The 14,705-nt window shown below is 37.4% G+C and overlaps 2 protein-coding genes across 2 annotated transcripts; both read left to right on the top strand.

The window, feature by feature from the left end:
• Positions 1-1,006: 1,006 nt before the first annotated feature.
• Positions 1,007-6,515, top strand: c1qa (complement C1q A chain). The gene is made up of 7 exons (XM_042493966.2): positions 1,007-1,161; positions 2,754-2,927; positions 3,579-3,755; positions 4,357-4,436; positions 4,865-4,981; positions 5,204-5,290; positions 6,106-6,515. Exons 2-7 carry the CDS (start codon positions 2,765-2,767, stop codon positions 6,256-6,258), a joined length of 777 nt encoding a protein of 258 aa, XP_042349900.2. The 5' UTR covers positions 1,007-1,161; positions 2,754-2,764; the 3' UTR covers positions 6,259-6,515.
• A 3,113-nt stretch (positions 6,516-9,628) lies between these two features.
• Positions 9,629-14,322, top strand: c1qc (complement C1q C chain). The gene is made up of 7 exons (XM_042510092.2): positions 9,629-9,812; positions 10,318-10,432; positions 10,507-10,569; positions 11,622-11,775; positions 12,262-12,402; positions 12,983-13,109; positions 13,663-14,322. The coding sequence occupies exons 2-7, from the start codon at positions 10,327-10,329 to the stop codon at positions 13,792-13,794; spliced, it is 723 nt and encodes a 240-aa protein (XP_042366026.1). The 5' UTR covers positions 9,629-9,812; positions 10,318-10,326; the 3' UTR covers positions 13,795-14,322.
• The last annotated feature ends 383 nt before the right edge of the window (positions 14,323-14,705 follow it).

The raw sequence follows: 14,705 nt of genomic DNA, 5'->3' as shown, positions 1-14,705 counted from the left end.
TGTTTAGTTTGTGATTTGATTCAGTGTTGCTGCCATTTTTAAAAGTTTATATTTGTTTTTGTGTTGGTATATAACATTTTGTTTTTTCCCTAATAATACTTTCTGTTTTTCTTTACTAATTTTGTACGTTGATGTAAAAGGTTTTCATCCAAAAGTGGAGCTAAACAAAACTTTCACCTTCCTAACTCTCAGTTTCTCTCTTTTCAGCTCATTTTACTGCTTATACTTGTTATCTGATTCTTTTAAATTTTGAATGAATTTTTTATTCTTACACTTTTTTGTTTGTTTCTTCTTTTACTTCAGTAAATGTTCTGAATAAATAACAGTCAGATGTTCCAGTGTGTCTCTGTTTGCTTCAGTTGTCAAATTTTAGACTTTAAAGGCCAAATTTACTTTTTTTTTCTCGTGTCCTCCGGCTGCCTGGAAGGTGAGGCATGTTTTTTTGAATTTTAAATCAGTCATGTTCACAAGGAACTTTATAGGTTGAAACATGCTAAAATGTATGTTTGGTGCTTTAAAGTTTCCCCCCTTAAACCTGACCTGCAGCTTCACAATCATAGGTTGTGAGTGTGGCTTCAATCTGATGGATTTTTAAACTTCAGATCTTAATTTTAAATTAACTCTGGGTTGTTTAAAACTCTAAAAAAAAATGTCTGACTACGCAGTCAAACTGCTCTGCAGTGTTACTACGGGGACGTTTTGCAGGAATAATTCAGTAGATAAAATCTTATTCCTAATATTTTGTCTTTATTTAATATATTCTATGTATGAAAGATACACACTTTTTTGTTTATTTGTTTGTTTGTTTTGTTTTTGCAGTTCTGGTTAAATCCAAATTGCATTTCGTTGTCTCATCACTTGTGTGCAGTGATTACAAAACTGTGTCTATTCCCCTCTGATGAGTTCAAAACATCTTTGTGAATAAACTGGCCAAAGGAGCAACTGTGGACATCCAGTCTTTCTGTCAGATCACAAGTTTCATTTCCTGTCTGATTTTGTGTGTGTGTGTGTGTGTGTGTGTGTGTGTGTGTGTGTGTGTGTGTGTGTGTGTGTCACAAAAACTCTCCTCAGTCTATTAAGAAGTCTTGATCTGTTTAAAAGGAAACCCTGTCCTTTCTACACAGCTCCAATTCTCTGCTGGTGAGACAGAAAACTCGGCTGGTGAGTAAAAAAATCATGTCTAATTCAATATTTTTCTTCAGTATTTTTTTATGTGTTGCTGTCCACATTAATACATTCATAAACAACAAAAAATCTTTACTCAAACATTTTATAATTTAAAAATAAAAGTCACTAAATGATTTTTAACTCTGCAAAAAAAGGTAAAACCTCTGCAGCTAGTTTTTAATCAAAGATTCAGAAATCAGAAATCAATGGCTCTTATGCTGTTGGTTGGCAGAGGATAGGACACAAATTTGATGTCTCTCAGCTTTAGTTGAGTTACTTTTTATTTTTACATTATGTTACTGTGTGAGAATTGAGTCTGTGAGTGTTTTTTTGTTGTTGTTGTTGTTTTGCAGTTTTGCACTTCAGATGGCCTCCTGTGAGACAATTATAAATAATTCAGAATTAAATTAATTTTGTTTTTATTTTCTTTTTCATTCTTCCAGACAGCCGTTAATTTCACTAAACTCCTATTAAAAAACTTATAGAAACTTGAACTTTTATACAGAAAGTCTAGAGCCATCTGAGTGAACATTTAGGTGCCTTTACTGTTAAATTATATGTTTTAGTTTATGTGTTGCTATTAACTCTCACACTTTACTACTCAACTGTAAAACAGCAGTCTGTAATTTGGGTAAAAGCTGACACAGCATCCAGGATCAACTTGCGGCTGTTTTGCAGAGCGATGCATTTGGACTTCAAAGAAATTTATTTTCATGTTTCTTTATTTCCACCATTGTTTTGAAAGTTATTTTAGCTATCCCTATTCAGCATTTATTGTTTTCATCACTGACCACTAGAATCCTTCCTAAATTTTAACGACATAATATAAAAGATTTTATTTTGTTTGACTCAGGGGCATAAAAAGTAATTGTTCCCCCCAAACTGACCCAACCAAAGAGCAAAAAAAGATTTTTTTTAAACCCTTTGAAACCTGAGCAAATTGATCTGATTTCTTTCAAAAATTAGGGGGCATGGCAATGAGCAACTTAACAAGACATGGCCCAACAAATTAGCAGAAAATTATTATTATTATTTTTTTTTTTAAAAAAAGGTTGCAGGAAAATTACTTGAAAATAAGTTTAAAAGATTTAAAAATATAATTATAACAATAATAAATATAGTTTTATTTTATATATTTTTATTACAATATTTTATAACATAACATATTTATAAATTCCTCTCTTTTCAAAAACTAATTTTCAGTGCATTTTCTTGGCACCTTTTACAAATTTCTTACAAATCTGGGGACTTTTTTTTGCAAAGCTGTTCATCGCCTTTTGTTTCTGGAACAAATCAAACCAATTTACTCAGATTTCAAAGGGTTAAAACTTGCTTCCTAACATGAATGCTTAAATGGATGAATTATAGTGGATGAATAAATGAAAATATTAATTCTACAAATGTTGATATTAACACAGAAAATGCCTATGATGTGCTGCCAAAACCCTCAAATTCAAATTAATTGCCTCCAACAAATAATTTGACATCTTACGTTGTTTTTTTTCATCACCTTTCTCTTTTGTTCTGTTGTCCATCGTCACTTCCAACATCTTCTTCTTCTAAACATCATTAATTGTTGAATCCAGTGTTTTGGACCATGGGAGGTTATTATGGGCTGGCGGCTCTGGCGGGCGTGGCCTTGCTGCTGACGACTGGCCGGTGTGATGTGAGCTGTAGAGGGATGGACGGCCAGGCGGGAGAGGCTGGAGCACGGGGTCGAGATGGATATCCTGGACCAAAGGGAGAGAAAGGAGAGCCAGGTAAAAAGACAGACAGATTTCTGCAGCTGTTTTATGGTATGTTATAGTTTTTATTTCTCTGCACCTAAAATAGCCATAACCAGAATTATGTTTTTGGGTTGTCCGTCCGTCAGTCAGTGCGTCTGTCTGTCCTATTCTCATAAATGCGATATCTCAAGCGCCCCTTGAGGGAATGTTTTCAAATTTGGTGTGACCGTCCACACTCAAGGATCAAAGGTCAAGTATGCTGTGACGTTGCATCCATCTTATTCTCGTGACAGCAATATCTCAAGGACACCTTGAAATAATTTCTTCAAATTTGGCACAAACATTCACTTGAACTCACAGAATAAATTACGAGCATTTGGTGGTCAAAGATCTCAAAACATGTTTTTAGCCATAACTCAAGCATTCATACGCTAATTATGACACAATATCACACGAATTTCTAACAGGATAAAATGATGAAGTTTGGACATTTTAAATCCATGAGGTCAAAAGTCAACTTGTCTGTGACATCATAATGTTCTGCAAAAACACTCTTCTGGTTATTACTCAACTCTAATCTTGGTGACACTAATCTTGGGTGTCCACCCAAAACAGCAGGGAGCAACATGGTGCTAAATGACTCTCTCTTGGTATTTAAAACTGCATTTATCTGTTTGTCTCCAGCGGTGATGGCCAATGGTCCGGTGGATGCAGCCGTCCTGCTGAGGCTGAGGGGGGAGATGGGGAACCGGGGCCCACCAGGCGTGATGGGTCCTAAAGGTTACCGTGGACATCTGGGAGCAATGGGTAACCCCGGAGAGGTCGGTCGCCCCGGTGCCGACGGGAAGAAAAGTGGCCAAGGTAACGGAACGAAATTCTGTCCCCACAGTCTGCACATAGAAACTGTTCCTGACGAACAGCAGAACCGAAACTGCCTGCTTCAGCATCTAAACCAATTAAATGAAAAGGGGAGTTAGCTTAGTTAAATGTGTAAGTAACAATATACTTCATTAAGTTTCCTATAACCCTCAAATCACCCAAACTGAAATTGCAAATATAATATATGGAAACGTCGATTTCGAAAAATCTCCTTATCGCAAATACGTTTTTACGCTCACATGAGGTGGAATTTCAGGTGATTTGAAAAAGTCTAATTTCGCAAAACTGCAATGGAAACATTTTTTTTTGGCTTTTATAGGTCACACGTTGCTTTGGCTATGTGCTTGTCGGTAGGAACTCGCTGCTTCCAGCATGATGCAGCAGGTGCAGCAATGTTTGCAACTGTAGCACTTTCGGTTATGTTTGTATCGACAGTTAGACAAGAAAGTTTTGCACAAAAAATGGAATACAGTAACAACTGAACAACAAAATTGTTTGTTTGTGTGTGTGTGTGTGTGTGTGTGTGTGTGTGTGTGTGTGTGTGTGTGTGTGTGTGTGTGTGTGTGTGTGTGTTTTCTTCCAGGAGGACGGCACTCCCCCCAGCAGGCCCGTTCAGCCTTTTCAGTGATCAGGACTGTGAATAGTTATCCTCGCGTCGGCCAGGTTCAGTCTGTCGTCCATTACACCTCCTCTGTCTGTCTCTCTGCTGTTTTATCTCTAAATGTTTTTAAATCTGCAAAATATCTGTTAATAAATGAAGTCTTTTCTTTATTCCTTTTCTTCAGTTCTTTGTCTGCTAAAAGTGACTAAAAGAAAAAAAGGCATTGCATTTAATTTAAGTTTAATTAAGGTCTGTTTTTACAGACAGTGGTGGAAAGAAACTAACTACATTTACTCAAATACTGTACAGTTATTAGTGAACTTTGAGGTACTTGTACCTTGTCCTTTATATTCTACTCCTCTACATTTTAGAAAGAGAAGTCCGAGGCTTTATCCTTCTTTCTTTCACATTTTTATGGTTGCATCAGCTCATTGTGTGTGTGTGTGTGTGTGTGTGTGTGTGTGTGTGTGTATGTGTGTGTGTGTATCAGGTGGTAACCTACCAGACTACCGTGGTCAACAAACCTGAGGACTTTAACGCAGCCACGGGTCACTTCACCTGCAGAATATCTGGTGTTTATTACTTCACCTTCCACTCGGTTGCCAAGGTAACACAACTGTCTTTTTTTTACTGCTATTAGAATAAATTTCAACCATTCATAAAATCTTTCACATATTTGGTCTTCAGAATATGTTTTACTTGCAGACAGTTTTCAGCATTGTCATTAAAAATCAACCTGCAGACACTTTAAAATTGAGATGTGTACACTGCACCTCCAGCTCCGTCACCGGTCTGCTTCAAAGCTGTCCTGTGTGTTTTTGTTTCTCAGGTCAGCATGTGTCTGAATATAGCCAGCAACGCTCTGACTAACAAGCTGGGATTCTGTGATTACACCAGGAACAATGCCCAAGACCAGGTCAGTGTTTGCAGACAACATACAGACTCATGTAGTACTCATGACGTACAGACTCATGTAGTATTCCTCTCAGTTATCACTTCTGACCCACTAGACATCTGTGGTATATTTATCTGCGGAGCCTCCACAGCTTCTGCCTCCATTGCTCCTACATGTATTTGTTAGTGATGAATACAGAATAATATGATATTCTATATAAATCAGTCAATCAGTTAATCAATCAGACTTTATTTGTACAGCACTTGTCATACAAACAGACTGTACCTATAAAACCAGAAACTGAGGAAAGTCTACCATAAAGTAAATAAATAAATAACCAAAAACATAAATAGATAAAGTGATGATAAGAATAAGAATAATAAGAATAAGAATAAGAATAAGAATAAGAATAAGAATAAGAATAATAAGAATAAGAATAAGAATAAGAATAAGAATAAGAATAAGAATAAGAAAATAAATAAGTAAAATACTATAAAAAGTAAACTAACTATAAAAAATAGGTAAATGACAAGATAACGACACACAGTAAAATAATAAATAAATATGTTTAAAATTATAAGATAAAATGATATAGGAAGTAGTAAAACTGTGAAAAAATGTATAAATAAAGTTCAATTAAAAGCCAAACTAAAAAGGTAGGTCTGAAGGTACGTCTGTAATGCTATATCACTTTGAAAGTACCCTAATGAGCACTTTTTTCTTTTGATACTTTGAGAACATTTTGCTGATTAGGAGTATGTACTTGTACTGAAGTAACATTTCGTAACACTTTCACTTGCAGTAACACTTCTCCCGGCTGTAATTGTCTGATGCAGGTGCTGTCGGGCGGCGTGGTCTTACAGCTGACAGCCGGACAGAGGGTCTGGCTCGAGTCCTTCAAGGATCAGCAGAAAACGTCAGCAATGGCAGACACCCAAGAAAAACAGATAATCTTCAACGGCTTCCTGCTCTTCTCAAATCCAGAATAAAGTTGTCATTCACAGTCATACACTCAATAATTTCACTCCAGCATTGAGTCTAAAAACCAAAGAAAGACTTAACCCTGCTACATAATGTCACAGGATAGTAAAATTGTGATTTTTTCTTTTTTTTTTTTTTTTACGAACCCAGACGTAACTTTGGGTTTGTTTCTGTTTCCGTCATTCTGACTCATGCTAATATCCTTTTAATGCTGACTTTGTCTGTGAACACCACGAAAACATATTAAAGTTTATTATTGAGTGTGTGTGTGTGTGATGAGATTAAAGACATGCATGTAATTCCATGACACACACATTTTCGAGACAACCCCCCCCCTTCAAAAAAAACAATAACAAATGTCTTTCAGCTGTTATTGTTTTAATCACTTTAGCATCAGAGTGTTACATTAGACAGGTTTCCATTAACCCTCAAATTGAAATTGCACAAACTGAAATTGTGAATATAAAATACGTCTAATGCAAACACGTCAGTTTTGAAATACACTTCCATTTATCACAATAACATGTCGTAGCAAATGTCAAAATATATTGCTTAAGTTTTGTGCAAATCTAACATTTCTAATAAACTGCTGAAATGTTTTCTTTACTTTTTATTTAACCTCATCACATTACATTATTTAGTGTGACCCCTCTGAAGGTCCTGGAAGTGAAACATTTTTGTTTCTCTGCACACTTCTTGTTTTGGGTAAACTTTTGCCTCTTTTGCATGTCCTTGGTCAACCTCTTCCTTCCAGTATTTTGTGTTTGTTTCGTCACACCAACACCACATGGAAACACGCACAAGGAGATTTTTGTTACTGTCAAAAGATCCCATCCCTCGATACTTTGTGACTTGTCTGAGTCACTCCCCAGAGGAAAAGTGTGCTGCTCACAAAAGTCTTTTCTTTTGTTCATCAGAAATAAATAATCTTCTTATTGGGAGATTACTAAAAGAGCAAAACAATAAATCAGAGGGAGTTGTTTTGCTGTGCTCGTAGGCTTCTCAGAAGTGAGACAAGTCTGAGAACAGATACAAATACACAGAATTTGATCACTTAGGAAAATTCACAAATTGTGCAGATTCATTTATAAGCCCATCAAGTTTTCTTTTGGATCTTACTGTTAATGCAAGAGTTGATTATTTCATACAAATAAAGATAGAGAGATAGAGAAAAACAGCATTTTAAGGTCTTAAATTAGGATCAAGCTAAGACAAGATGATGGCTATTTCTCAGGGGCAGAATTTAAGAAATCTGAGAAAATGATAAAAATCTTGTAATTATGTTATATTGAGGTCAGGTATGACTGGGATCACATTTCTTTGGGATTATTTTCCTGTCACCTGAAGAAAATTTTGGCATTTCTGCAAACCATGAATATATTACATTTACAAATTTCATAGATATATTAATGTGTCTAAAATTATGTAGTATATGAGCTGACTTTGTCATTGGGGTGTGGATGTGATGGTGGATAGCGTACCACTAAGACAAGACACCCAACAAGCTTTAGACAACTGTTTGAGACCAACACACAACAAAACTTGGGATTTAAGTGAGTCATTGCTGTGTTTTTTAGCAGTGTTTCAACCACCAAACAAGGATGTTTTGCAACAACCCAGCGATAGTGGCACAAAAAGCAGATGCTTTTTAATGAAAGATTCAATACATTTACCTGCAGTTTAGTCGAGTTATGGTAAAAGCCAAATTAGTGTAACTGCAGTTTTAAACTGGACGATCGAAAAAGGGGTAAAAAGTCATCCGTTTATTTGCAATTTGCAGGTGGATGAAACAGGCAGACTGAAATGAGGCTGGTGGTGAGAGGCTGGAGTTGAAGTACCTGAGGTGTGGCTGAGGCTGGAAAGCCATGTGGACTACGGCACTGAGGGAGCTGTGGCTGACAGCACAAGAGGTGAGAGGCTGGGCGGCGCGTGGCTGAGGTGCTGGAGGGGCACCGGAAATAGAGAAGGGAGCAAATTGTCATGAACCAAAAAACACTAGAGAATCACCTTGGAACAATGTTCACTGAAACCAACACTGGGGATGAGCCATCAGAACCACTATGAGGAGCAGAAACAAATCCAGCAGCCTGAAAGTGAGAGACCAGAGCTTTTGAGCTGCAGTTGTTAATTGAGAAACGAGCAACAGACATGCATGCAGAGCCACACCCAGCCTCTAAAAGCACCCAGAAACACAGCAACAAAAACACAGCACAAAATCCAGGAAAAATACATGAAACACACAAAATTCATCATTTAAGTCATTTAATTGGACTGCTGGCCCAGTTCACAAGCACCAGGGAAGAATCAATTTGACAGAAGTAGGTCCGACTCCACCAAAACAGGTGGAGATATTCTCCCTTTTGAGATATTTTTATAGACCTAAGGTGTTTACATGACAGAATAGCATGACTTCCAACTGAATTATCTGAGTGTGTAAGTCTGATTTAGAGAGATTAGATTTAGTTCGATTTCAGTCAAACTTACATTTTTGGACTGAACTTACATTGGACTGTATTTATACTAAAGCACAATTTTTCACAAGTGGAATCATCTTCCATGTGCAATTGATGTAAAAAAAAACAAAAAAAAACTGTTGGGTTTCCACCTTGTTTTTTACTGTTGTACCTTTCTTTTCTCCATTATTGCACCATAATTTTTACTCTGTATATTGTTCTTTTTGCTTGCTTATCTCATACACACCTTGCTGCTGTAACAGTGCAAATTTTCCCATTGTGGGACTATTAAAGGTTTATCTTATCTGATCTTATCTTATCTTATCTTATCTTATCTTATCTTTACACGTATTTTAAAAGTCCAGTAATAGTCGGACCAACACAATAATTTGACTTTTTCTAACATCATGTAAACGTACTGGGAGTTTGCTGCCAAAACGGAATTGAAGCCTAAAAAAAGTCTCTCCCTAACTATAACCAGGTGGTTTTTTATGCAAAAAATAACCAAACCTCCACAGCGTTTGTTATTAAGTGTCGACATATCTTTTACACGATAACGTACAAATGTTAAATATCCACATGTTTTCTTGTCACTGGGTTGCTATTTTCAGCAGCAGATTCATCTATATTTTGAGCAAAATGAATATTTGTGGCAGCAGTTTGGGACTGAGTCAAAATAAACTACAGTGTGTGTTCATGGTATTGAAGGAACATGTTACCCAGTGTAACAGTGTGGCTCATTGTTGTGTTTTTTAATAGTTTATGGACAACAATAGAGGCAAAATGCTTGTTAGTTGACTTATTTATACTTTATTTTGCTGGTGTCAAGAACATTTGGTGAGCCTTTATACAGAAACTGTCGATGAACACACATCAAATGTCTCATTTCTCTCTTTCTCCCTCTCTCACTCGTCCTTCCAGATCTCAATCATTTCCCAAAATTGCAGAACTGCGCACAACAAGCTCAGAAAACAATCTCCGAGGTAGAAGCTGCTGAATCTTTGGTTTTGTGTCGGCTTCCTCCTCCGGCTGCTGCAGGACTCGGAGCCTTGCTTCACTTTGATCTGAACTCAGCTGAGCGGGTTTTATTCTTCTGTCTGCTCTCTCAGGTGAGTTTTATACATTTAATAATTTGATTTTCCACATATACTATGTGTTAGTTACAGTTTACTAGATTGACGTCACTGTCATTTTTTGTAAAAGAGAATCTCATGATGTCCTGTTTGTACTTTCTTTATTGTTATGATTGTACTTTTTTTTTATATGCTAAAAGATTTTCTTTTGTTTGTGACACTTTGAAGCGACTTTCTCAGATCAGAAGATCCTCCACTCCTTTCCTTCTCTCCCTCTAACCTTTGTTTCCTCCTCTCCTTTCCTTTCATTTATAGTTGACAGTTTTGTGGTTTTACCATGTGGGTTTAACACCTTTTTGCAAACTGTTTCGGGTCTTTTATTTTATATTTAAATAAATTTGGATTGGATTGGGACTTGCTCTGTTGTTTTTGTATTTCCTCCTCTTTCCTACTTGTTGTTTATAATCACCTCCTCTTACCTCCTCTCTTCTCACCGCCCTGTCTCCTTCTCATCTTCTCGTCTCCTTTTCTCCCTGTTAAGATCTCCATCATGCTTTATCGTCGTTTTCTTGTGATCGGTGCCCTGCTCTCATTGGCCACGCCCCTGCTTGTTGCCATGGAGACCTGCCCGGCAACAGGGATGCCCGGGATGCCAGGTAAGTGCCTGCATGTTTGTGTATATTTTTGTTTGTCTTCTTTTGTTTGTTTATCTGTGTGTCTCCATCCTCAGGTATTCCTGGGCTGCCTGGCCGAGACGGCCGTGATGGAGAGAAAGGACAGAAAGGACAGCCAGGTGTCCAACACACACACACACACACACACACACACACACACACACGTATTATAAACACAGTTAATTTAGTTAAGAGCGGCCATACAGACACATCTAAAGTTTATACAGATGCAAGATATAATACAGTGAAGGAAACAACACAGACGTCAAGAAATGTTTGTACGCCACAAAAATGTCCCAAAATGTTACAGATTTGCACAAAATGTGTGCAATATTTCAGACAATTGTGTTTTGCTAAAACACAATTGTGAGATGACTGTGTTTCCACTGAGTGATGTTAAACGACGTCTTTCACGATATTATACGACTTCTCCTCTGTTGACGTGTTGCATACTGAAAGTTACATAGGTTTGGTTTAGGAAAAAGAACATGGTTGGATTTCATCACGTTTTGTACTTAAAGGTCCAGTGTGTAAAATTTAGGGGGCTATATAGGCAGAAATGGAATATAATATAAGTATGCCTACTTTGGTGTATAATTACCTGAAGATGAGGATCATTGTGTTTTTGTTCCCTTAGTAAGGGCCCTTTATATCTACGTAAGGCGAGGTCCTTGTTCATGGAGATCCTCATGTTGCACAGCCATGTTTCTACAGTAGCCCAGAATGGACAAACCAAACGCTTTCCTGTCGATCACAATAGTAAGAAGCCCATCTGCAACAACCAAGGTCCAAAAAATATTTATTTGTATAGTGAAACTACTTTATTCAGTGTCTTTACTCGTTTTAATCACTTGGTCCGCTTGTTTTGGAGAGGGAGAAACCTCCTGAAGTTTCAGCTGGCTGTAATCTGCAATCTTCACCACTAAATGGCACTAATTTCTCCTAAATCTTGTAAACAAATTAAAGTTCAGCTGGTTTCACAGAGGACACAAACACCAGTCTCCTGGGGGAAAGTTCTGTGTTTGTCTGACCCACCAAACTGCAACCTTAAACAGACTTTAGTGCTTTATGCTACTTCCATCTTTAGTCCCGTCAGCACATGGTGCGTTACTTTTTATACATCAGATATTTGTACAAACAGCAAAAACCAGCCTGTTGTTGCTGTTTACAGGAGCAGTGTGGCACGGTGGCCTTGGCCCTCAGAAAGGAGAGAAGGGGGAACCGGGGCTGATGGGATTTCCTGGTAAACGAGGTCAGAGTGGGGAACCAGGAGAACCAGGGGACCCTGGGATTGCTGGACCTCCAGGAGAACCAGGAGAATCAGGGTAGGTTATCAGACAAACCCTTGAGTAAGGCAAAGGTTTTCTAAGGAGGACGACAGAAACAGAGTTTCTGTTCAGTTTTCTTTCAGTCGTTCAAATTTGAGGAACTTATTTTCACTGAATTCAACATGACCAGAAACCTACACTGAAAACAAAATAACATTAAACAGCCTCTCTTTAAAAAAAATCCAACAAATCGCAGCTAAGGATGAAGATTTGATTTCTGACCGGGCAAACAGGGCAAATACGACGAAACAGTGAGGGCGATTACGATGAAATTGAAAAGACTACTTGTGCATTTTTACTTCATCTTAAAAGCTTGTCTTACAAAGGGGCCCTGTGTCAAAATTTAAAACCTTCAATATTCTGTTCGATATTATGCTGACATGGTTCTTACTTTTAATTAACAATAGCGGGGGTTAACTGGGGACCCACAGTTTGCTTTTGCCCTGATCCAGCTTTCACTCTGTGTTGTCCCTGTGGCTGTAGGATCGCTGGAGTCCAGCAGCAAGTGGCCTTCAGTGTGGCCCGAGGAACCAACGAATACCCGGAGAAAGCCAGTGTCATTCGGTTCACCAATGTTATCACCAACATCAACAATGACTACGACACCACAACAGGACACTTCCGGTGAGAAACCGCCTTTTTGCTCATCAAAGAATTTATTTCAAGAATTTGTTTGATTATCAAACAAAATTTGAACACAAATTGATGCATAAGAATTCATCAGAATGTAGGAAATGAGAAAAGAGTCTGACCCTCAAAATCTCCCAGAGAAGGGCCCCAGACCCCTCTCTTGATTTGTGTCCCTCAGGCATGGGGCTGCAAGGTGTCCATCATTTGACGAATTGGCTGGAAAGACTCAACCAAAAGTCACTGAAATCCAGCTATATAGCTTAGCCGTTTCATTCAAAACTGTAAATGTGAACCTCATGGTGGCGTGTCAGGCAAAATCAGCAGGGTTGTTTCTCTGGGGACCAAGAATGACTGCACAAAAAATCAGGAAAATCCAATAATTGTTGAGATGTTTCGGTCTGAACCAAAGGGTGGACTGACAGAAAGTCATCCATAGAGAGCACAAGCATAGATAAAAATAACTCCCTGATTAAGCTGCAATGTTTAAAGCAAAAATAGTGTCAGTGTGATCAAGTTTCACAGCCAGATAGAAAAAAAAATCCACTTTTAGGTGATTCATGGTTGTGTGTTGCAGGTGTCGCGTCCCAGGAAGGTACTACTTTGTGTATCACGCCTCTTTGGATGAGCGACTGTGTGTGCTGATGAAGCTGGACAACAAGCTGCTGACATCGTTCTGCGATCATCGCCGCACCAGGAGACAGGTACGAGCATAAAATAATACTATGATATGTTATGATATTGTGCCACCAAATGATACTTTCTTTCAAAAACATGGGAAGAAGGCAAGGAGTAACAAAAGAAATGACCCCAACAGTTGCAAGAAATTAGTTAAAAAAAAAAAGTACAAGAAAATGACCTGAAAATTTGTCAGATAAAAACATTAATTAATTAATTAATTAATTTTAAAAGGTGAATAGCAAACAAACAAGGAAATGACCTAAAAACTGAGAAAAAAAAATCTGACATAATTTGAAATATGTAATAATTACAACTATAGTTTTTCCCTAGCTTCTTTTCCTTTTAAAAAGCTGACTAAATCTACTTACTTCTTGCAATTTATTTGTTCATTGCTTTTCCCCCATGTTTTAAGTAATGTTTTTTAAGAATTTAAATGATTTCGATGTAAAGATTTGATAGTCCTTTAAAATTTCAGTATATGGGTAGATGTGATTAGTAGCAGTACTTGATGTTGAATTCTGCTCTCTATAACTATTAAACATAATAAAGTACTTCTTACATTTTAAATGATTTCAGGTGACTGCAGGCGGCCTGGCAGTCTACCTGTCGAGAGATCAGGAGGTTTGGCTGGAAACACAAGATTACAGAGGGATGAGAGGAAAAAGAGAAGGTTACAGCATCTTCTCCGGCTTCTTGCTGCAACCTTAACTGTCCCAAAATACAGCCTTTTAATAAACATTTTTTATGGTAACAATCCTAAGTTTTAAGGATGTTTATCATTTCAAATAATATCCCTGTTAGGTAAAATTCTGACTGAGAAACTAGGTGACAGATCTTATAATCGTCTTTTTTTTAAAAAACATACCCACAAACATTCAAAACGTGTTATTAAGGACTTAGACTACAGTTTTTTTTAAATGAAAATGTAATTTTGTGATATTTTCACATTAAAAAAAAAAATTTTTTTTAAATGTTTATAGAAAATGAACTCCAGAACATTCTGCAAACTAAAATTGTACCATTCTCAGAACACTTTAAGAACCAAAAATTGCTAGCTGGGGAGGAGTAATAACTTGTCTTATTTTATTTGAAACTCTGTGTAAACTACATTTGGATATTTCATATCGGACACAATTTAATGTGATGCAGTGATTTCATCTTCTCTGTCTGTAAGTGATCTCTTGAGCTGAAAACCCTCAATAAACCCAAATAAACAGCTGAAAAAAATCACCAGAACACTTTGTATTGTAATGTAATGTCTCCTTTTCCTGCCTTTTCCTCCATTTTTTAATTAGGCAAATGCAAATTTAGATTAAAAGCGTACAAGTGGCAAAATTAGGATTGCTTTCATTGTTAGGTTTTGTAGGGCATGTATGTATGTAGAAAAAGTTTATTGTACAAAGGGGAAAAACCAAAGGAGCGGGCAGCGGAGGCAGGAAGCTAGCTGAATTCTCTGGTGAAGGCTGAGCACATGGAAAAAACTCTGAAGACACAAAGGCTGGCAAAACAGCGAGGCACACAGGAGTACCTGAGCAGACAGAAAACAAAAATTCTCTGAAGGAGCACTTGAAAGAGCAAAGAGCACTGCTGAACTATTCAACATTATCTGGCAGAGTAGT

Source organism: Plectropomus leopardus, chromosome 2 (assembly GCF_026936395.1).
Source record: "Plectropomus leopardus strain MGB_pleo_1.0 chromosome 2, ASM2693639v1, whole genome shotgun sequence".
Classification (NCBI taxonomy): Eukaryota; Metazoa; Chordata; class Actinopteri; order Perciformes; family Serranidae; genus Plectropomus; species Plectropomus leopardus.
This window is presented reverse-complemented; position numbering and strand designations above follow the sequence as displayed.